Consider the following 21,096-nt stretch of genomic DNA (forward strand, 5'->3'; position numbering starts at 1 on the left):
AAGTCCCCAGCACCCAGCAGCAGGCACCCAGCACCCAGGACCGAGCACCCAGCAGCAGGCACCCAGCACCCAGCACCCCCATGCTGAACCTCCCCCCGTGGGACGCACACTCAGGTCTGAGGGGACGCGGCCCCAGGGACAAGGCAGGAACCTGCGCAAATGCGAGCCCAGCCGGAGCCTCCTGAGGACGCCCTCACCCCCGGGGCTACGGTCTCCGTGGGCAGGTGCCCCAGATGGCAGACGCCTGTGGGCAGGGAGGCCTCAGCGTCGGCCAGGACGGCAGGGCGGCCTCGGGGAAGCTGTGTAGGCCAGGAGGGAGGGGCCTCCATCACAGGCATCGCTTCCTCGGTCAACACGCAGCCTCATGTGCTCCTCCTGGACACGTGGCACCTTGACGGGCTCTGCAGACGACCCCGGCCTCCCTCCTGCATGGACGGGACTCTAACGTAAAACTGACATCTTCGTTCCTGTGCTCTTGGCACGAGAAGTCTCGGAACTTTCATGAACGATCACAGAAATATCACAGTGAGACAAAGGAATCGGACCGAGAACACGTCCCTGTAGACACGTCCCCGAAGACCTTGGTCCCTAACTGGGACAGGCTGCTCCGAGCCCCGGTCCCCTCGGTGGCCGGCTGCGGGCCTGCTCCAGGCCTGGGCTCGGCGGGGGCCCGCTCACCGCGCCGCATGGAACACGCACCCTTACGGGCAGGCGTTGACCGCACAGGGGACCCCACGCAGCGACGTGCCTACTCCAGGGAAGCAGTAAAGCAACGAGGGGATGGGGCACAGGGCAAACAGCGACGGCGACCACCAGCCAGATGGGCAGGAGGAGATAAAGACCGGAGGAGATAGATACTGGCCAGTCGGCGGCGAAGCATGTGCCCCGCGGGCGCCCCAACCTGAGGCCACAGCACGGGAGACAGAAGCTACCAGCGGGCCGAGAGCAGGGTACCAGTGGCCACCGGGGTCCACGCATGGCCTTCCAGCGCCCCAGCTTCCTGCGGCCCTGCCCTCCGTGCAGGGCGCCCTGGGGCTGTAGTGCCCTCCCGGGCCAGCTGTCCCCGGCGGGGCGACGGCTCCTGGCCTGCGGCTCTCCCCACCGAGCCCTCTACCCGGCCCCACTAAGCGCTCCCTCTCCAACCCCCGCAGGCCCCACGAGGCCTCGCACACATCGCTTCGTGAACGGTCCCTTTCCTAAAAGCCCCTGGCGCTGCCCCGATATAAGCTGTGTCACCTGTTCCCTGGCAGCGCCCTGCGAGCCCAGGAGTCCAGGCAACAGTCCAGGGGGAGCAACGGTGGCATGGACCAGGGCAAGCAGCAGTCAGGTGTCCGTTTGCTGACAGATACGAGGTCAGGCATAAATCCAGATGTGGGCCCAAGAACCCAAGGGGTGGGAGGCCATCAACCCAGATTGATTTCTTAAAAATCACAAATCGACGGAAAATGTGCACAAATGCATTAAAAGTGGCACGCAAGGAAAGGGATACCATGGCTTGCAAACACAGGCAAAGGTGCAGGCTCTCACCGTTAAAGGACCGCAAATCAATACGACCACACAGCACGATACGATATATATGACACATGACATATAAAATAACATGCAAGGGGATCCCCAGGTGGCGCAGCAGTTAGCGCCTGCCTTCAGCCCGGGGTGTGACCCTGGAGACCCGGGGTCGAGTCCCCCGTCGGGCTCCCTGCATGGAGCCTGCTTCTCCCTCTGCCTGTGTCTCTGCCTCTCTATGTCTATCATGAATAAATAAATAAAATCTTAAAAAAAAAGGGACATACATGTGTGTAGGGATAAAAAAATTCTAGAAACATCTGCACAACTGCTCGCAGCGAGTGCCTCTAAGCAGCCTGAGGTCACAGACTCCCGATGTGCGTACAGACCCTCTGTGGACTGCTGGAGACTTTCCGACCAAGCACATGTGGTATCTCCTCAATAAACAAAATAGCATCTGAAGATCAAGCTCAAGAACACAGCGGACCATCTCATGCTGCATGCAGACCTGGGCGCCGAGCCCGGGAAGTTCCTGAGCGGGACGACCCACCAACACTGACCTACGGTTCCATGTCACTGTCGTTTCTATTTTGTGAGAAAGACCTAAAAGCCCTGACGGTGGTCAGCGTGGCGAGTCCCCGGGCCTCCTTGGCGCGGGGACGGAGCCAGCCTGCGCGCCCTGGGCGCCTTCCGAGCGCCAGCCACACGGGGACGGTGGCGACGGGCTGCGTGCGGCTGGCTTCGGATGGGAAAGGCCAAACACGACCCGACTTTCTACCACGAGTCAGGTTAGTGCTGGACCGTCGGGCGGGCACGGGTCCAGACGCCGGGGCACGGTCCACACCGCAACTCCTGGGCCGCCGCCACCACTAGCAGAACCAACGCCGCTGGCAGCTGGCGGGACGCAACAATCTGGGGGAGACCGGTGACCTCCAGGCTCGCCTTAAATAGTCTGTCAAAGCCCCGTAAACCCAAATCCGCCTCAAAAATTTGGTAAGACTCTTTCGCCAGAACAATGCTGCGTTCTTTCTTTCGGGAATTCTCCTAAGTTCTCTCAACGTGGGCAGACACGCGCATACGACCGCGGACGGGGCCACACGCGCGTCCCCTCGTGGACTCAAAGTCAAGCACCTTAGGTCTTCCCATCCGGCTCACGGGAGCCCTCTGCGCCCCGCAACTCGGACCCACACAACATTCCCCGCAGGTAAGCCCCGACGGTCACCCAAGCCACAACGCAGGGCTCACTCGATAAACGCAGGCCTAGAAGCTTCCTTCCTTCAGCCCACCCCTGCTCCCGGGACAGGACAGACCCCTCGACTGGCGCTGGCAGCGCGGCTCAAGGCTTAGATTATTTCACCACCGGGGATGTGATCTACCACAAAAACACCGCGGCAGATTTTCCCCGGATTTTCCCCGGATTTCTACGGACTGGTACGAGGAGTCGGAAATGGAAGCCATCCCAAACGGAGAACACAATGGATTTCTGAGGCTTTTATGCAGCACAAAGCTGCTGGGAGAAAGGAACAGAAGCCTTTTGTTTTCATGGAACATTCCCCGGGATCTGAGCTGCTCATACACATTGTTTTTATTAAGCAGTTCTGTTTAAGTTAAAAGTTGTTTCAAAAATTACATGATCACGGGGCACCTGGGGGGGCTCAGCGCTGGAGCATCTGCCGTGGGGGTCCGCCCAGGGCATGACCCCGGGGTCCCGGGATCGAGTCCGGCGTCAGGCTCCCTGCATGGAGCCTGCTTCTCCCTCTGCCTGGGTCTCTCTCTCTCTCTCTCTTCTCATGAATAAATAAAATCTTTTTTAAAAATTACATGGTATTAAAAAAATATCAAATGGGGGGAATGAAGGGATTCAGAACAGCCCCCACCCCCAACCAACCAACAAATTACCACTTTGGCATATGGATTATTTTGAGATCCTGCGGGCCGAAGAAAAACGTTTATCCTTCCCTTAACCACACCGAGGCAGCTAAATTGAGGGTCTTTCCCAGAATAACAGTTATTAACAGAAATAAGTTTTAGCTGAGTGACCCATCTCTAGGGTAGGGCAAACATCTAATTATCTAACATCTGCTTTTTTTTTTTTTTTAGGGTGTAATTTGTTTGAGAGAGAAACAGAGAGCACAAGCCTGAGGAGTGGGGAAGGGCAGAGAGAGAGGGAGAAGCAGAGTCCCCAGCTCTGGGCTGGACCCCAGGACCCTGGGTCACGACCTCAGCTGACTGAGCCGCCCGGCACCTCAAACATCTGCTTGTCTTATGACCCCATGAAGCGCGTTCCTTTCCCCTGAAACCCCAGACCCTCAGCCCCTTTCTCCTTGGCTCACATGGAGCATCTTCGGAATCTCCACGTCTCTGTGGTTTCCCGGTATCCACACCTATTAAACCTGATGCTCGGGGGATCCCTGGGTGGCTCGGCGGTTTGGCGCCTGCCTTTGGCCCAGGGCGCGATCCTGGAGACCTGGGATCGAGTCCCGCATCAGGCTCCCAGCATGGAGCCTGCTTCTCCCTCCGCCTGTGTCTCTGCCTCTCTCTCTCTCTCTATGTCTATCATAAATAAATAAAAATAAATAAATCTTTAAAAAAAAAAAAACAACCTGATGCTCTCTTGTTAATCGGTCTCAGATCAGTTTGATCCTTAGCAGCCAGAAAGATCTTCGGAGGAGATAAGCACTCTTGCTCCCCACACCCCCGCGACCAACAGGATGGAAGGGAAGAAGGGAGAAAATATCAACTAATGTAAATTGAGGAATGGGACCCGCGCTCTGACCTTTACCTGTTGCATCAAATTCAATTGGCTGGCACCCGCGGTGAGCAGACCAGTCACACTTGAGGACTTGTCCTCCTTCCACAATCCCAGGCTGGGTGGTGTTCGCTTTGGGCGCTCCCACCAGGAGAAACATCCTGCTAAAAGACAGGACGGAGGAGGAGACTTTAAAATGATGCAAAAGCAAAAAAATAAAAAATAAAAAAATAAAATGATGCAAAAGCATAAACGACGACGTATGACCTGGGCGGGTCATCACTCTCTCGCTTTATCCACGGCGATGTTTGAGGCCGCTCACCGCGGCACGATCGGTGTCCTCCGCCCGCTGCGGACACGCGCCCCTCATCGCGGGCGACTCATCCTAGTGACGTGAGGCAACCTCAGCATCACGACTCATCTAAGTGCGGGTCGGAGTGCACACTCCGAATATAAACCGTTCGCCGAGTGTCAATCACATCTCAAAAATGCTGTGAAAACGTACGCCGGCCAGAGTCCGGGGCCTGGCGCTGTGATGCTCGGTTTCGTATTTTGCATTTTGCGGAGGTTTCTGTTCGCTGGTCTGTTTGTCGTCTGCTGTGGACTTCCTAGATCTTGCATGCCAACCCAAAAAATGCACACGTACCTGGTTCTAAAGTACGGGGATGCTAAACATGAACGTTTCTCCTTTGGGGCAACTTATCTTGTTTCAGAACTATTACGTTTCACTTTAAGCGACTGACAGATTTCTCTGTTCAGAGGGCTAATGTCATCAACCCCCAGCCAAACCCCCAGCATCGGTCTTCGACCTCTCATCAGAGTAAAACGAGCAGAAGACAAAGCAATCAAGTTTTTAAGCAAAAGAGACTTTTTTCCTCAGGGTTTGTTTTTTCTACTCATTCAGAAGAAAGAAGTGGCTCGAGTGTGTCCCGCACAGAGAGCGCAGCGCTGGGCACCGGAGACGCCAAGACGAGCAGCGCAGCCTGGTTCCTGCCTCAGAGGGGTCACCTGCTGACCCCGAAAATCAGGCTCGGTTCCCGGGGCCGTGGAGGAAACCCACAACCGCTGGGAGAGGGTGTTCGGAAATAGGGACAGGAAGTCCTCTTTGCATAAGGAAGCGAGCTGTAAGGAACGGAGGGGAAAGGCCTCCCCGGATCAAGGGAAATCGCAGGAGGTTTGCTCTGTAGAGAATGCACAGCGATCTCAGTTAAAGTAGCAGGGGCGCCTCCATCTAAGTAAACGGAGGGACACACGGGGCTGGAGGGTGACCTCGGGGGTTGGCGTGCCGGGGGCGGGGGAGCAGGTGCAGGAGCTCAGCCTCCAGGAACCTCAAGGAAGGAGGCTCAGCGGAGGCCAGAAAGCCCGCTGAGCGCGACGGAACGAACGTGGGAGCTCGCGGCGCTGAACGGGGGGCCCTGGGCCATGGTAATAAGGTCCGTGGGAAGCCTTGGAATTTTTTTTTTTTTAAGCAGAAGAATGACACAATCCAATAAAGAAAACTAGATGTGGTGCCTTTGGGGGATCATATCAAGGAGGGAGGGGAGCACAGTGGAACAAGGAGAGCGAGAGACGGTCGCGGCTGGGAGGGCAGACGGTGGGCGGCTGGGAGGGCGGCGGGCAGCAGGGCGGGTGGTGGGTCGCCGCAGGTCACCACGGGTCACCACAGGCAGGGGTGAAGACCGAGAAAGCCAGCGGCCTTTCATTCGGGGGCGCACGGGTGGGAGAAGCGGCCACTGCACCTGAGGGCCCTCGGGAGTGGGGAGGCAGGCGGCAGCGGTGCTCACGGGAGGAGCAGGGGCTGCACGCTGGCCCGGGACACCTGCGCGGCTCCTCGGGTAGCCGGGGGCCCCCAGGACAGGTGCCGGGGTGTCCTGGAGGTCGGTGCTGAGCCCAGGTGGGTCCAGAGGGGCGCCGAGAGGACTCGGAGAGAGGAGGGCCCAGGAGCGAGCCCCGAGGAGCCAGGACACTCAGGGGTCGGACAGGGCGCATGAAACGCAGGCAGGAACGAGGGAAACACTGAGGTCTGAAGGGCACCGGCGCAGTCGGACGCACAAGGCCTGCAGCAAACGCCGTCCCGTTATTTCGTTTCCCCGTTAAACACCTGGTCGCTTACGTCCTCGCAAAGGACAGTCTTCGTTGCCTTTCACGGGTCTGCACAGTCGTGAGCAGCCCCGCTCTGGAGCGTGGAAGGCACCCTTGAGCTCCTGCACCCCGTGTGCGCTGCACGCGTCCTGCGTGGCACCCGCTGAATCGCTCCAGAGCCAGCCGCCCGGACGGCCGCCTGACCGGGCCCCGCTTCCCAGGGTTGATCGCAAGACCCCGGCTCGCGGGCAAGACTCCCAGGCAGAGCACTCGTGTACATACGCACATGCATGTAGGCACATACGTGTATATATACAATTTTCCACTTCAAGTCAAAACTTTGGCCCCCAAAATCACACCGCTTCCCCCTCCACCAAGATGAAGTGATTTTTGCGTGCACAACAGAGAAGAGAGTATCTCGGACTCCGAAGCACACTCTCCAAGGTCTACACCTGTAAAAGGCCCCGGATCCGTTCCTGCAACAGTCCTAAGACGCGCAACAGGAGCCCAGGTCCACATGGGATCCCGCACTGCGGATCACAGCCGGGGTCCCGGTGAGGACGGGTCGCCTCTGGGGCTGTGGCTCGCAGCAACCCCAGGGTACCACTTGCAGGGGCTTTCGGAGCCCGCCCTCCTGCGCAGCGGCCAACGGCTTCCTTCAAAGCAGGGGGTCTCAATTCATCTTTGCCGACACAACCAGCATTCAAGGAAAGTCACTTAAGTTGACAGGTTAAAAAAAAAAAGAGAGAAAGACAAAAAAATAAAAATAAATAAATAAATAAAAATTGACAGGTAAAGGGCAGCCCAGGGGGCTCAGCAGTTTAGCGCTGCCTGCAGCCCAGGGCGTGATCCTGGGGTCCCGGGATCGAGTCCCGCATCGGGCTCCCAGTGCATGGAGCCTGCTCTCCCTCGCTGTGTCTCTGCCTCTCTCTCTGTGTCTCTCATGAATAAATAAATAAAATCTTAAAAAAAGGGGCGGGGCTTCTTCCCCCCCCCCCCCCGTTCCTCAAAAGACCACTAATTAACTTAAATGCAAGATCTCAACAGACCAAAAAAAAAGGAAGAAGAGCACCAAATAGGGAACTTGCAACATTTGCTGACACCAGTGAGGAGCTGCAGAAGGTACCTGGGGGAGTGGAGACTCGCAGAGATTTTTTTCACTGCCAAGCAGTGAACACGTGACGCTGGACAACTCGGGCCCGCAAGCCTGTAGCCTTCTCCGGACTCAGTCCCTCTCCCTCCAAACCGTCGACCCAAGAACGGCATCAGGATCCCCATCCTCACCATTCTCCTCAAATGAGACATTTCCATTACCTGACCTCGACCTGATGGTCTACGCACACAAGCGCACTGTTGATGAACATCACGCCAATAAACTCTAAAAGCTAAAGGGCGGGGGGGGGGGTAGCAGAAAAGGGTAGAGGGAGGGGGTGGAGGGTGGAAAAGCAGGAGCGGGGAGAGGACAGAAAGGGGAGACGGGGTGGGGGAAGGAAGAGGACGGAGCGAGATGACCCAGAGGACGCCCGCGGGCCGGTCCCAGCAAGGTGTGCTTTCTGGAAGGGCAGGTGCTTCGGAGCGTGACCTCACGGCCAAGAGGATGCAACCAGCCAAACAACGGCCAGGGCGTTTTTTAAAACCGTCCAAATGAACTAAGTTATTTGGCTGCTTTGGGCACCGACTCCTCCAACATAAAGCAGGTTTTGTGCAGTTGGCGGACCGCGGGCTGAGCAATGAATGAGCCTCCAGCAACGTCAACCTTTGAAAAACTATCACATACATCTGTACACAACAGTGTGTTTACGCAGCACCAGCGTGTTTCCTTGGCTCTAATTCCAGTCTCAGGTTGGCTTTTCATTAAAAAAAAAAAAAAAAAGAGTGCTACAGAGTCAACAGTTCTATGATATAAAACAGGCACCGTAACCGTGACCTCTGCACGTTCTCTCTTTTCGAACGTCTTATAAAGCCCGGGCGTCATCAGGCGTAAGCCACATGGAGCCTGCTTTTCCGACGAGAAGGCCGTAGCGTCCACCTGCCGGTCACTCACGGTAAGAGCCAAGGGCCACAGGGCCAGAGCCCCCGGGCGCGGGAATGAGCGGGAGTCACTGCCCTGGAGGTGGCCGGGGCGGAAACAGCGCGCAATGGCCGGGAGCTCGCGGGCCTCAGTGGGCCTCAGTGGACCTCAGTGGGCCTCGGTGGGCCTCACTGGGCACAGTGGGTCTCGTGTGCATCGTGCTTGTGGCCTCATGGCATCGGTGGCACGCACCTCGTGGATCGCGGCCTGGGGCCTCAGTGCCTGGGCATCCGGCTCAGGGCATCGCGGCACAGCGGCCTCGGTGGGCCCAGGAGGCCGCGGGCAGCATCGGGAGGCATCGGAGAAGACGAGCCCCACGAGATGCTTCAGAAAGATGCAGCCAGAGGGCCCGCAGCTCGGAGGCCCGATGAGGCCCCACAGAAGGAAGGGGGCCCATGGCGAAGTGGGGCGCAGAGGGGAACGCAAGGCCTAGGGACGAGGGAAACTTCTGGGACCTTCTGTCCAGTGACTAATCACTGACGAGGATCGGGGAGCACAGCAGAGGCCCAGAGAAACAGAAGACGAGAGGGAGGACGGCGAAACTACTCCCCGGGCGACGGAGAGCAGGCTGCTAGCAGGGCAGTCGGCCTGGCAGGCAGGAGCAGGCCGCGGGCCTGAGGCGCAGCGCTAGCTTCCCGCGGAGCCGCTGCCAGGGCGGCTGGGTCATGGGTCATGGAGAGCCGCGCCAGTGCCGAGCGGGAGGCGGGGGGGGGGGGTTCCCGACTGTCCTGCCAGGCCCCTGGCGTCCAGGCCGCACCCGCCCCCTCGTCCCTGCTCAAGGGAGCACGAAGAAACTGCAAATAAGGCTCCACTAGCACCTGTTTTTCTAAAGGATTCATTTAAAAAAATAAAATAAAATAAAATAATAAAAGATTCATCTATTTATTAGAGCAAGAGAGCGGGGGGGGGGGAGCAGAGGGAGGAGAGACGCCGCCTGACCTCCAGGCTGCAGCCCCCGAGACCCCACCCGAGCAGGAACCACGAGTGGGTGCTCCAGGGACGCGCCCGGGGGTTACCTAACCCCGTGGGGGGGTGGGGGGCAAGAATCCCAACCCCGCGCTGGTCAGCAGGGAGAGGATGAGACGTAAAACGGGACCGAGACCGCGAGAACTGTGTGTGAAGAACGAACAAGAAAATCGCCCCAGTACTTTCTTCCTAAAAATTCAAAACTTGAATAGGAAAATTAAATGGAATTTGAATTTCATGCCCGGTCTTTGGATCCCACCCTGCCCCTGACCCCACACCAATCCACCCTAACAAAGAAAGCCTGAAAATCCCTGTGGCCTCAGTGACCTTAATCCTAAAACAGAGTTGATCATGTCCCTGCTCCCCCCGGGGCTTTGCGCTCCAGAGCCAAGTGTCCTGAGTAAAAGTGATCGAGGGTTACGGGAGAGCGCGGCACGCCAACGCCAGACGGCATTCACACTTAAAGCGAGGGCGCAATTTTTAATTTCTCCAATTATTCCCCATAAGAAAAACGCTGACTTCACTTCATGGCCTATACGTGATCTTTAAATTTTATGTAAGTTTGGCGATCTAATCATTGGAAATCAATGTATACAAGACAAAAAATTATGGAACGCTTATTTTTCAGAATTTTTAAATCGCAATTTTTGTGACTTTTCCTTTTAAACCTAGGACTCCTTACTGGAGGAATTTTCTTGAGGAGTCACCTTAATGTTTTTCCTTAGTAATTCACTTTCCGTTTTCTTTAATAAGCAGTGATTCAGGGATGCCTGGGGGAGCTCAGTGGTTCAGCACCTGCCTCCCACCCAGGCGTGATCCCAGAGTGCCGGGATCGAGTCCCGCATCGGGCTCCCTGCATGGAGCCTGCTCTTCCCTCTGCCTGTGTCTCTGCCTCTCTCTCTGGGTCTCTCAGGAATAAATAAATAAATAATTTTTTAAAGAAACACACACACACACACAAAAAAAACAGTCATTCTTTACTTTTCACAGCAATATGGAAATAATATCGATTTTTTTGAACAAAAATGAACCTAAAATAATACCTGTGGGAACTTAAATTTTTTAAAGATTTTATCTTATCTTAGAAAAAGTTGGCATGCAAGCAAGCAGGGGAGGGGAAAAGGAAAGGGAGAGAGCGAATCCCAAGCAGAGTCCCGCACCGAGCACGGGGCCCAACAGCGCCGGATTTCACAACCCGGAGATCACGGCAGGAGCAGGAAGCCAGAGCCTGGGCGCTCGGGACACAGCCGCCCCAGCGGGCACCAAGGGAAATGAGAAGCCATAGAAATCTCTGTTACTGTTGCTTCCTCATTAATCCAGGAATTCTTCCTTTGGAAGAAAGGAATCTTTTTTTTTTTTCCTTAAGATTTTATTTATTTATTCATGAAACAGAGAGAGAGCGAGGCAGGGACACAGGCAGAGGGAGAAGCAGGCCCTGCGCAGGGAGCCCGACACAGGACTCGATCCCAGGACCCCGGGGTCACGCCCTGGGCCGAAGGCAAGCACGAAACCGCTGAGCCACCCGGGCTGCCCAAGAAAAAAATCTCTAATTAGCAAATACTTTTTTTTATGATGTGGATATTTTTTCTTTTAGAAGTTTATCATCACACCAAATAACAGCAACAATAAATGCAGCTGCTAATATAAATGGATGCTTAAGTTTAAAAGTATCTTTTACAAATATCAACATAATTTTACATGAATCTTTGCTAAAATCTGAAAAGCTCAGTAAGCAGAAGTCTTTGTTTATATATACTTTAAAAAAAAACCTTCAAAATCGATGTGTATTTTTTTAAGGTAGGCTACATCTAGAGCTCAGCTGTCCATCAGTTACAAAGTCACGGGTAAACATTTCAAAATATTATATGGGATCAAACCAAGTTCAAGATTAACCTTACCCCTGAAGGCCACCCAGAGGTCATGAAACCTGTGGGTTCCTAATATATTCAAGGGCCAGAGTGACTAGTCAAAGATTAGGCATCCAGCCTTGTAATCAAAAACAACACAGGGCAGCCTGGGTGGCTCAATGGTTTGGCGCCTGCCTTTGGCCCAGGGCCTGATCCTAGAGACCCAGGATCGAGTTCCACGTCAGGCTCCCTGCGTGGAGCCTGCTTCTCCCTCTGCCCGTGTCTCTGCCTCTCTCTCTCTCTCTCTGTCTCTCATGAATAAATAAGTAAAAAAAAAAAATTTATCAAAAAAAAAAAAAAAACCCAGCACACATCTCACCAACAGTGCAACACTACTGCGTTTTCCTTAGGGACCACACTTGACCTTTATCGTGTCCTTATCTTTACACTACTGAGCCCAGAGGGCTGCCCAGGATCACTCCCACCATTTGCAAAACATTCCATCCATTCTAAAGCATTTAAGTGCTAACTCTTGCTAATTTAAGTACCGACTCTTGATGAAACACAAAGCGTATTTTCAAACCTGTAGAATTTCTGTACAAAGTACAAATAAGGGAGCCTGTACCATGCGGGCACACACCTAAAAATAGCTGGAAACAAAAAGACTTTCAGGTACCAGATACGGCTGACAAAAATGATCAAATCGAAAGATGAAGGCACAAAAATGCTGCCCAAGTTGATTGTTTTTTTCCCCCGTTCTGGAACATGTGTGCTCAACGGAAAGCCCTGAGAATGGAGACAACAAACAAAACAACTGGGTTCGCTACAGAAAACAAGGTCTGGTTTCCAGTAACCGCTTCCAGCCTCCTCCCTGTTGCGGGGGTCGTCACCGAAACCGAAGGACAATGAACAACAACGAGTCCTGCTGGACGTTCCAACAGGCCCGAGAAGTGTTTAGATCGTCCTCAAATCAGGCAGGAATGGGTTGGGGGCCGGTCCCCTGCAAGTGCTGAGCATCCGAGCATCCGAGCATCCGAGCATCCGCCCTCTTCTCTTCCCCGGAAAAGCGCTGCCTCCCACCCGGGGCGCACGCGGGGAAGGAGGCGGGCGGGACTCGGCACCTCGGAGGCCGGAGCAGCTCTGCCTGTTGAGGTGCAGACCTCACGGGGCGGCCACGGGCAGGGACCGGTGTTCCCCGGGCTCCTGGGGCGGGTGTGACGTCAGCGCCCGCCAGGTGGGGGCCAGGTGGGGGCCAGGTGGGGGCCAGGTGGGGGCCGCTCGGGCCAACGCGACTGCAGGACGGAGCTGAACTCTCAACCCCGCAAGGTCCCGGCGACCTGGGGCGCGGGACACTCCGCAGCAGCCGCTCTCCCCCCACGACGACCCCATCACGAATCACTATAAAGAACACCTGGCAAATTCCCTTCATCCGCTCGGCACCCCCCCAGGTGTGCAAAGGTCCCAGGTCCCGGGCAGAGAAGTTACTACGGCAGGTGGGGGGTGGGAGGGGAGGGCTGGGGGGACGCGAGGGGAGTGGGGGTGGGGGCTCAGAGGTGGGGATGGCAGGGGTAGGGTGCTGGAGGTGGGGGGAGGGATGGGGGGAGGGAGGTGGGTGGGGAGCTCAGAGGTGGGGGGATGGCAGGGGATAGGGTGCTGGAGGTGGGGGGAGGGCTGGGGACGGGAGGGGAGTGGGGTGGGGGGCTCAGAGGTGGGGGATGGCAGGGGTAGGGTGCTGGAGGTGGGGAGGTGGGGACGGGAGGGAGTGGGGGTGGGGGCTCAGAGGTGGGGTGATGGCAGGGGATAGGGTGCTGGAGGTGGGGGGAGGGCTGGGGGACGGGAGGGAGTGGGTGGGAGGCTCAGAGGTGGGGGGATGGCAGGGGTAGGGTGCTGGAGGTGGAGGGAGGGCTGAGGGGACGGGAGGGGAGTGGGTGGGGCTCAGAGGTGGGGATGGCAGGGGTAGGGCCTGAGGTGGGGGGAGGGCTGGGGACGGGAGGGGAGTGGGGTGGGAGCTCAGAGGTGGGGGATGGCAGGGGTAGGTGCTGGAGGTGGAGGAGGGCTGAGGGATGGAGGGGAGTGGGGTGGGGGCTCGGGTGGAGGGATGGCAGGGGTAGGGCGCTGAGTTGGGGGGAGGGCTGGGGGGCGGGAGGGGGGTGAGGGGCTCGGAGGTGGGGGCAGGGAGGGGAGTGAAGGTGGGGGGAGGAGGTGGGGGGTTGGACGAGAGGGGAGAGGCTGGGGGGGACGGGAGGGGGTGGGGGTGGGGGCTCAGAGTTGGGGGGATGGCAAGGGTAGGGCGCTAGAGGTGGGGGGAGGGCTGGGGGCGGGAGGGAGAGTGGGGTGGGGGCTCGGAGGTGGGGGAAGGGAGGGGAGTGAAGGTGGGGGGCTCGGACGGGAGGGGAGGGGCTGGAGGTAGGGAGAGGAGGTGGGGGCTCGGACGGGACGGGAAGGGGCTGGAGGCGGGGGCCTGTTCCTGGCCGGCACCGGGCACCGGGATGCAGCCGCGGGGCGCCCCGAGCGGCGGGGCGGAGGGAGGCAGGCCGGGCGGCCGCATCCGCATCCGCATCCGCATCCGCATCCGCACCCGGACCCGCACCCGCGCCCGCACCCGCACCCGCGCCCCAGGTCGGGCAGCAGCGGAGGCGGCGCGGGGTCCCGCGGGCCCAGGCCCAGGTGGCTGCAGCCGCGGGCACGGGGCCCGGCGGGGGGGGGGGGCACGGCCCGAGGCGCGGACGGACGGACGGACGGACGGCGGGCCCCGACGCGGCCCCGGCGGCCACTCACGAGGACGCGCTGGGCACGAAGAAGTCGACCGCGAAGCCGAAGTAGCTGCCGCGGGGCCCGGCGAACTCGGCGGCGCCGTCCGCGTCCAGGTTGAAGGCGCGGCCCGGGCGCGGCAGGAGGCCGAGCGGCGGCAGCAGCAGCAGCAGCAGCAGGCGGGGGCGCAGCGGCGGCCGGGACATGGCCCGAGGGCGCGGGGCCCCGAGGCGGGACGCCCTCCCGGAGCGCGGGGCAGGCGGGCGCGGGGCGGGCGGGGACTGCGGCGTCGGGCCCGCCGGCCTCCCGCTCGGCCGCTCGGCGTCTGGGCTCCGGCTCCCGACTGCGCGGGGCGGGGGGCGCCGGGCCGGCCTCGGGGCGCGGGCGGGGAGGGGCGGGGCCGGGAGGGCCGGCGAGGGGCGGGGCGGGGCGGGCGGGGCGGGCGGGCCGGCGGAAGGGGGCGGGCAGGGGGAGGGCCGGCCGGGACGCGAAGGACGGGGCACTCGGGCCACCGGGCGCAGGGAGGGGGCGGGGCCTGAGCGCGGAGGGGAGGGGAGGGCTGGGGAGGGGAGGGAGGGCCCGGAGGGCGGGCAGGGGAGGCCGGCCGGGAGAGGAGGCGGGGGGGGGGGGAGGGAAGGGCTGGCGGAAGGGGCGGGCAGGGGAGGGCCGCCGGGACCGAAGACGGGGCACTCGGCAACCGGGGCAGGGAGGGGCGGGCCTGAGCGCGGGGGGAGGGAGGGCTGGGGGGGGGGGGAGGGCCGGCGGAAGGGGCGGGCAGGGGGAGGGCCGCCGGGAGAGGCGGGGGGGGGGGGGGAGGGAAGGGCTGGCGGAAGGGGCGGGCAGGGAGGGCCGCCGGACCGATGGACGGGCACTCGGGCCACCGGCGCAGGAGGGGGCGGGCCTGAGCGCGGAGGGGAGGGGGGCTGGGGAGGGGAGGAGAGGCCGGCGGAAGGGGCGGCAGGGGGGGCCGGCGGGGGGAGGCGGGGGAGGTGGGGAGGGAAGGGCTGGCGGAAGGGGGCGGGCAGGGGGAGGGCCGGCGCGGAGGGCGGGCACTCGGGCCCGGAGGCGCCGGGAGGCGGGGCGGGGCCTGAGAGCGGCGGGGAGGGGAGGGCTGGGGACGGGAGGGCCGGCGGGCAGGGGGAAGGGGGGAGGGTCGGGGGGGCGGGGGGCAGGGGGAGGGCAGGGGAGGGGAGGGGAGGGCCGACGCGGAGGACGCGACGGACGGGGCGCTCCGGCCCCGGGGCGCAGGGAGGGGGGCGGGGCCTGAGCGGGGAGGGGAGGAGAAGGGAGGGGAGGGCCGGCGGGAGGGGGGCGGGCCCGTCCGGAGGAAGCGGAGGAGGAGAGCGCTCCGGCCCCCCGGGCGGAGGGGGGGCGGGGGGCGGGGCCTGAGCGCGGGAGGGGGAGGGGGCGGCGGGCGGCGGGAGGAAGTGGAGGGGGCGGAGCGCCCGTGGGATCCCGGCGGTCCGGGGCGGCGCGGAGGTGCGGCTGCTCACGGCCCAGCGCCCGGAGTCCCGGCAGCGGCCCGCGCGGTCGGACGGGCCCCGAGCCAGGTCCGGGCGCTCGCGGGGGCGGAGGGGGCCCCCAGCACTCCCCCCGCCCGACCCCGCGCCCCCGCCCCCCCTGCACACCCCCCCCCGCGCTCCCCTCCACTCCCCCCTACACAACCCACCTCGCACTCTGCCCGCCCCTCGCACTCCCTCCCGCACTCCACCCGCACTCCCCCCCCACACTCCCCCCTACACAAACCCCCCCGCATTCCCCCCTACACAAACCTCCCCCCGCACTCCCCCATACACAACCCCCCGCGCTCCACCCCCCCGCACTCCCTCCTACACAACCCTCTCCCCCCCACACTCCCTCTCTCACTCCCCCTTCACAACCCCCCACCCGCACTGCCTCCCCGCACTCCTCCCTACACAACCCCCGCACTCCCCCCCCGCACTCCTCCCTACACACCCCCGCCCCCCCCCGCACTCCCCCTGCACTTCCCCCCACTCCCCCCGCGCTCCCGCACTGCCCCCCCGCATTCTCCCCCCCTCCCCCCCCACCCCCCGCTCAATGAAATGCCCAATCCGAACTCCTACTACTTAATTGCATTAAGTTTGACTGAATCTATTAAATTCAACTGCCTTGAATTCGACTGAAAGCTGTGCCGCGAAACCCTCGGCCGCGTGTCACAGAGCAGGGCCCGGCAGGTCCCTAAAGGGAGTGGCCGCGTGGCGCCCTGACCCTGCCCCATACCCGGGAATGGGGACGCCCCTTCCCGCCACCGCGTTGCAGGTGCACCGGGACGCATCACCCCGCGGGGCTTCTGGTCCTTGAGAGCGGGGTCAGCGCCCCTTGGAAGTCGGCCCACACAGGAGGGGCCTCACCGCCACCCCGGCAGGCAGGCCTCGCACCCAGGGATTTCTCTGGTCCGCGTGGGCCCCGGCAGCAGGGATGTGCCGGAGAGAGGGAAACCCGGGTTACATTCCATGGGGATGGAGCTGGGCCTCTCCCTCCATCCTGTGACACCCCTTAACTACTTTGTCACACTTTCCCCTCTTACCAGACCCGGATAACAATACATCTGCTACCTTCAGTGTAATCACTTTCTTACAGAACCCAATAAAGTATCCGTAGAAAAGGATCCTGACTTGAGGTTTTACCCCCTACCAATGCCATCCTTTACTTAGAAGCTTGATTCCCTTCCTTTCTGTAAATGCAAATGCCTGAATTCAATTCCTGGGTTCGTTCAGTACTAACTCTGTGAGCCCGAACGCTCTGTGCCTCGGTGGCCTTGTCTCTAAAATGGGACGGATGATGGCCCCTACCCCTGGGATTGAGCGCTACTCTGCTACTCGTTGCCATCCGTACCCCTAGGACTTAGTAGGGCCATGGTAGTGAATGTGCAGGACACTAGGCCTGTATTCTCACTCTTGGAGGCCTAGGACCTACCCAGCAGTTCCTTCACCAAGCACAGCCCAGCTGGGCCCCCCGGGGCTTTGTCTCTGCGCACCCCAAAGCACACTCCCGTTACTCCAAAATAATGTTAAGGGGAATTTCAAATGTTTATCTCCCAGCACCAAGGGGGACTCAGTTCATGACTTGGGAAGCCCGTCTGCAATCCTGGCTTCCTACTCCTCCATCACCCCAGAGGCTCGAACCCACTGAACTCAACTGGGGAGGGTCCCCCCTGCCTTTGTTGGCTGACTCCTGCCACTCCTCCCCCAGCTATTAATGAGGGACATTTACTTGGCTTCTCTGGCTTCCATCCTCACTCCCCCCACCCCGTGCTGCATTATCCTATCTGAAAAGATAAGAAAAGATGCCCAGCCAGCTGCGGGGAAACTGGAAGTTTCCCCGAGATTGACATCTTGGTTCACAGGGCTCTAGCTTCCTAGAAAACACTGGCCCTCCTCTTGGACCACTTCCCCAGCCTTCTTCCGCCTGCCACATCCAAACCTACACGAGGTCCTCCATCGAGCTATTTCCTACTTTTTCTTTCTAGATGTGTGTCAGGCGTCCTTAGGTCCCCCAGGAAGCCCATAAAGAACCATGCTTTGCTGTTTTTGTATCCTTAGCATTCAACGCTGAACTTAACAATGGCATTAATCCTACTGTCCAGAGACTTAACAATTGCGTCAAGCTTACTCATGTGCTGGGCACTGTGCTAAGCATTTTGATACGTATTAAATCACTTCTTAGTCATAAAATCCTATCAGATAGGTTCTATTAGTAGTAGCCCAAGTGGAAAGACAAAGAAACTGATTCTCTAGGAGACGGAATAATTTTTCCAACATCACGAATCCTTGTGGACAAGGAAGGGAATTAGTGATGGTCGCCAAGGCCTTCCCCGTGCCTGAGAACCTTGGGCATCTGGGACCTCCTCAGGCCAGCTGGCGTGGGAGTTCATAGCCCCAGGAAATGAAGTCACCTGGGCCTCATTCAGGTATCTTTCCCCGACGTGGGGCAGAATGAAGATGCCCCCTGAGGATGCACTGGCTCATATCCATGAACATTGGAAATGAAAAGGGGAAAATGGTCCCGGTCCTCATTTATGGGTCTAATCCTCCTCATAACATTTTCATATCAGCAGGAATCAATCATCTGTTGCCTTCAGATCAGACCTCCCTTCCCTATACTAGCAAAAGTTAGCCACAAACTTCGGGTTCAGATAAATGGTGGGGAAAATGTGGAAGTATCTTAGTTCTCCTGTTGAAAGAGCAAGACAAAGGTGACGAATCTTTCAAGGTGTCAAAAACAAATACGCAACTCTCCTCCTGTCTTGTATTTGGTTTTCTCTTTAAATGATTTAACCTGAAAAAAAAATAAATAAATGGTTTAACCTGTATAGCTTATTGCTTAACAGAAATATTTGTTATCCAAGAAGCTTCTTTTGATTTTTTTATCCCCAGAAGACTGAAAATACTCACTGTCTCGTCTCTAGCTTAATGAATAGAAAACATTTCACTATCTTTCCTCTCCAACGTGCTTTCAGTTTACCCATTTCACTTGGTCCTGACATGTTCATCTCTTCCTTTTAATACCATGGTTTACTTTTACCAATAGTAAAACTGAAATAACCATATTGATTGCTTTTGTTTAAAAATCCTGAGAATGTAATATGTATAAACACACATATAAAAAATTCATATCACTCCATAACCTCAAATGTAAAGAGAAGTGGATTAACAAATTATGCATAAAATATATTGTTTCCACTAGAGTCAAACTTACATTATAAATATCCAGCCACGGGCAACCCGGGTGGCTCAGCGGTTTAGTGCCGCCTTAGGCCCAGGGCGTGATCCTGGAGACTCCGGATCAAGTCCCACATCGGGGTCCCCGCATGGAGCCTGCTTCTCCCTCTGCCTGTGTCTCTGCCTCTATCTCTGTGTCTCTCATGAATAAATAAATAAATTAAATAATAAATAAATAAATAAATAAATAAATAAATAAATAAATATCCAGCCACATTTCCTCCCAAGGATGTGCAATGACCGAGTACCTTCCTCTGGTTCCATCCACGTCATTGCAAATGGCCCCAGTTCATTCTTTTTGATGGCCGAGTGATATTCCGTTGCAGACACCACATCTTCTCTATCCAGTCATCGTCAGTGGCCATCTGGGCTCTTTCCACAGTTTGGCCAGTGTGGACACTGCTGCTGTGAACATTGGGGTGCAAGCGTTTAACTACATCAGTCTCTTTGGGGTGAGTACCCGTAGTACGATTGCGGGACCGCAGGGCAGCTCCACGCTCAGCTCCTTGAGGAGCCCCCATGCTGTTCCCCGAGTGGCTGCAGCAGCCTGCGTCCCCACCAGCAGAGCGAGAGGCTCCCCTTCTCCACATCTCGCCAACACCTGTCATGTCCTGACCCTTCTGACCGGTGTGAGGGGGGATCTCACTGTGGTTTGGGCCTGTATTTCCCTGATGCTGAGTGACGTGAAGCACTTTTCCACGTGTCTGTTGCCCACCCGTGTGTGTCTGGGGAAATGTCTGTTCATGCCTAAGGGTCCTTTTTCAGACAATCTTTCACGGTTTGAATAACCTATGATAGAAGATGTCCTAGAAAACTGAGACTCGGGCAGCCCCGGTGGCTCAGCAGTTTAGCGCCGCTTACAGCCGGGGACGTGATCCTGGAGACCCGGGATCGAGCCCCACATCGGGCTCCCTGCATGGAGCCTGCTTCTCCCTCAGCCTATGTCTCTGCCTCTGTCTCTCTCTCTCTCTCTCTGTGTGTGTATTCTCATGAATAAATAAATAAAATCTTAAAAATAAAAGAAAGAAAGAAAACTGAGACTCAAAACACCAAATCAGAAGTCCCAACACACAAAGTAACTTTAAACCTTGGAAATAGAAAAACAAGCCCTTTGGAATTCTGTGTTCGGAGGGAGCAGAGCTTGGGGGGCAGGAAGCTTGGGTCAGGTAAGGACCCGGCAGGTTTCCTCGGATGCACCATGCGCACCCCTTCCTCTGTGCCTCAGGTTCTGGGGTGCTTTTTATTTTTGTCGGGTTTTTTTGTTTTTTGTTTTTTGTTTTTCAGTCTGGAATATCTTCTTTCACCTTCTCTCCCACCCCAGTTCCACCCAGACCTCGGCGTTCACCTCAAGGCTCATCCTTTCTGGGAAGCGTTACATAGCTTCAGTTCCTCCTTTCTTTTTATTTATTATTTTTTTTAAAGATTTTACTTATTTATTCATGAGAGACCCAGAGAGGGAGGCAGAGACCCAGGCAGAGGTTGAGGCAGGCTCCACGCAGGGAGCCCGACGTGGGACTCGATTCCAGGACCCCGGGGTTACTCCCTGAGCCCAAGGCAAGTGCTCAACCACTGAGCCACCCAGTGATCCCCCCCCCTTTCTTTTTAAAATAACTTGTACTTCCAAGTCTAATCCACTCACAACTTAGCATTTAATTATTCTTGTACTTATTTCCTGGTGTTTCTGACAGCATTTGAATGAAATCCTACTGAATATTAATTCTTGATGTTTTCAGGCATCTCAGTATTTTTTTTCTCAGTGAAATGATCAGTTCCTTAAAAATAACAGCTGTGCCTTCTTAATTTATATAACCTCCCATAATGTTGGCATTTCAAAGAAACCACTAAGACCCTTGCTGAAGAACTGTCTGTAAAATCCCGCGGGGGACGCAGCGTGCTGCCCCCTCAGCCTTACTGAGGCATGCCCCACAAACCTGTAGGGAGCTTGCTGATCTTACCTGCACCCCTAACTGTTCAGAGCCCAGCAGGTTCCTACTGAGCTGCAAGAAACCAAGAAGTATTTGCTGAAGGAGAGATAAATGAAGGTGAGAGCAAAAAGGCCACGGTCGCCTTGACAAACTGAACACGTGAAGGTAATAAGTGGGTAAGTATTCTTGCGTAAATGAATGAATGCGTGCGCTTTTCAACAAGTAGAAAAGCCCAAGAATATCTGGTACGGTCATTGCATGGATAGGGAAAGAAAAGGATTTTAAAAGGATTTTGACTTTATCTAGAATTTTGTTTCTGAGATTCGTAGCTGCTTTTCATTCCCGGTTGCATTTTGGGATTAGGATTTGGGGTTTATGAAGGAGATAAAAATTAATCACAAATGACAAGAAATGTCCTCTGCGTTCCTGGAGTTCTCTGCATCTCGTTGTGAAGAACCAC

At 57.4% G+C, this 21,096-nt stretch overlaps 1 protein-coding gene across 2 annotated transcripts in view; it reads right to left on the reverse strand.

The window, feature by feature from the left end:
* ITGAV (integrin subunit alpha V) overlaps positions 1-14,282 on the reverse strand; it is an 88,370-nt gene extending 74,088 nt beyond the window's left edge. Inside the window, exons 1-2 of one of the 2 annotated variants that reach the window (XM_055307863.1) lie at positions 13,997-14,282; positions 4,286-4,413 (exon numbers count right to left, since the gene is read on the reverse strand). In XM_055307863.1, coding sequence (XP_055163838.1) covers positions 4,286-4,413; positions 13,997-14,175 — 307 coding nt within the window. In that variant the 5' untranslated portion in view covers positions 14,176-14,282. Of the gene's footprint in view, positions 1-4,285; positions 4,417-13,996 lie in introns of both variants that reach the window. The other variant, XM_055307862.1, reaches the window with a different exon arrangement.
* Between the last annotated feature and the right edge of the window lie 6,814 nt (positions 14,283-21,096).

Source organism: Nyctereutes procyonoides, unplaced genomic scaffold (assembly GCF_905146905.1).
Source record: "Nyctereutes procyonoides isolate TBG_1078 unplaced genomic scaffold, NYPRO_anot_genome, whole genome shotgun sequence".
In the NCBI taxonomy this organism is placed as follows: domain Eukaryota; kingdom Metazoa; phylum Chordata; class Mammalia; order Carnivora; family Canidae; genus Nyctereutes; species Nyctereutes procyonoides.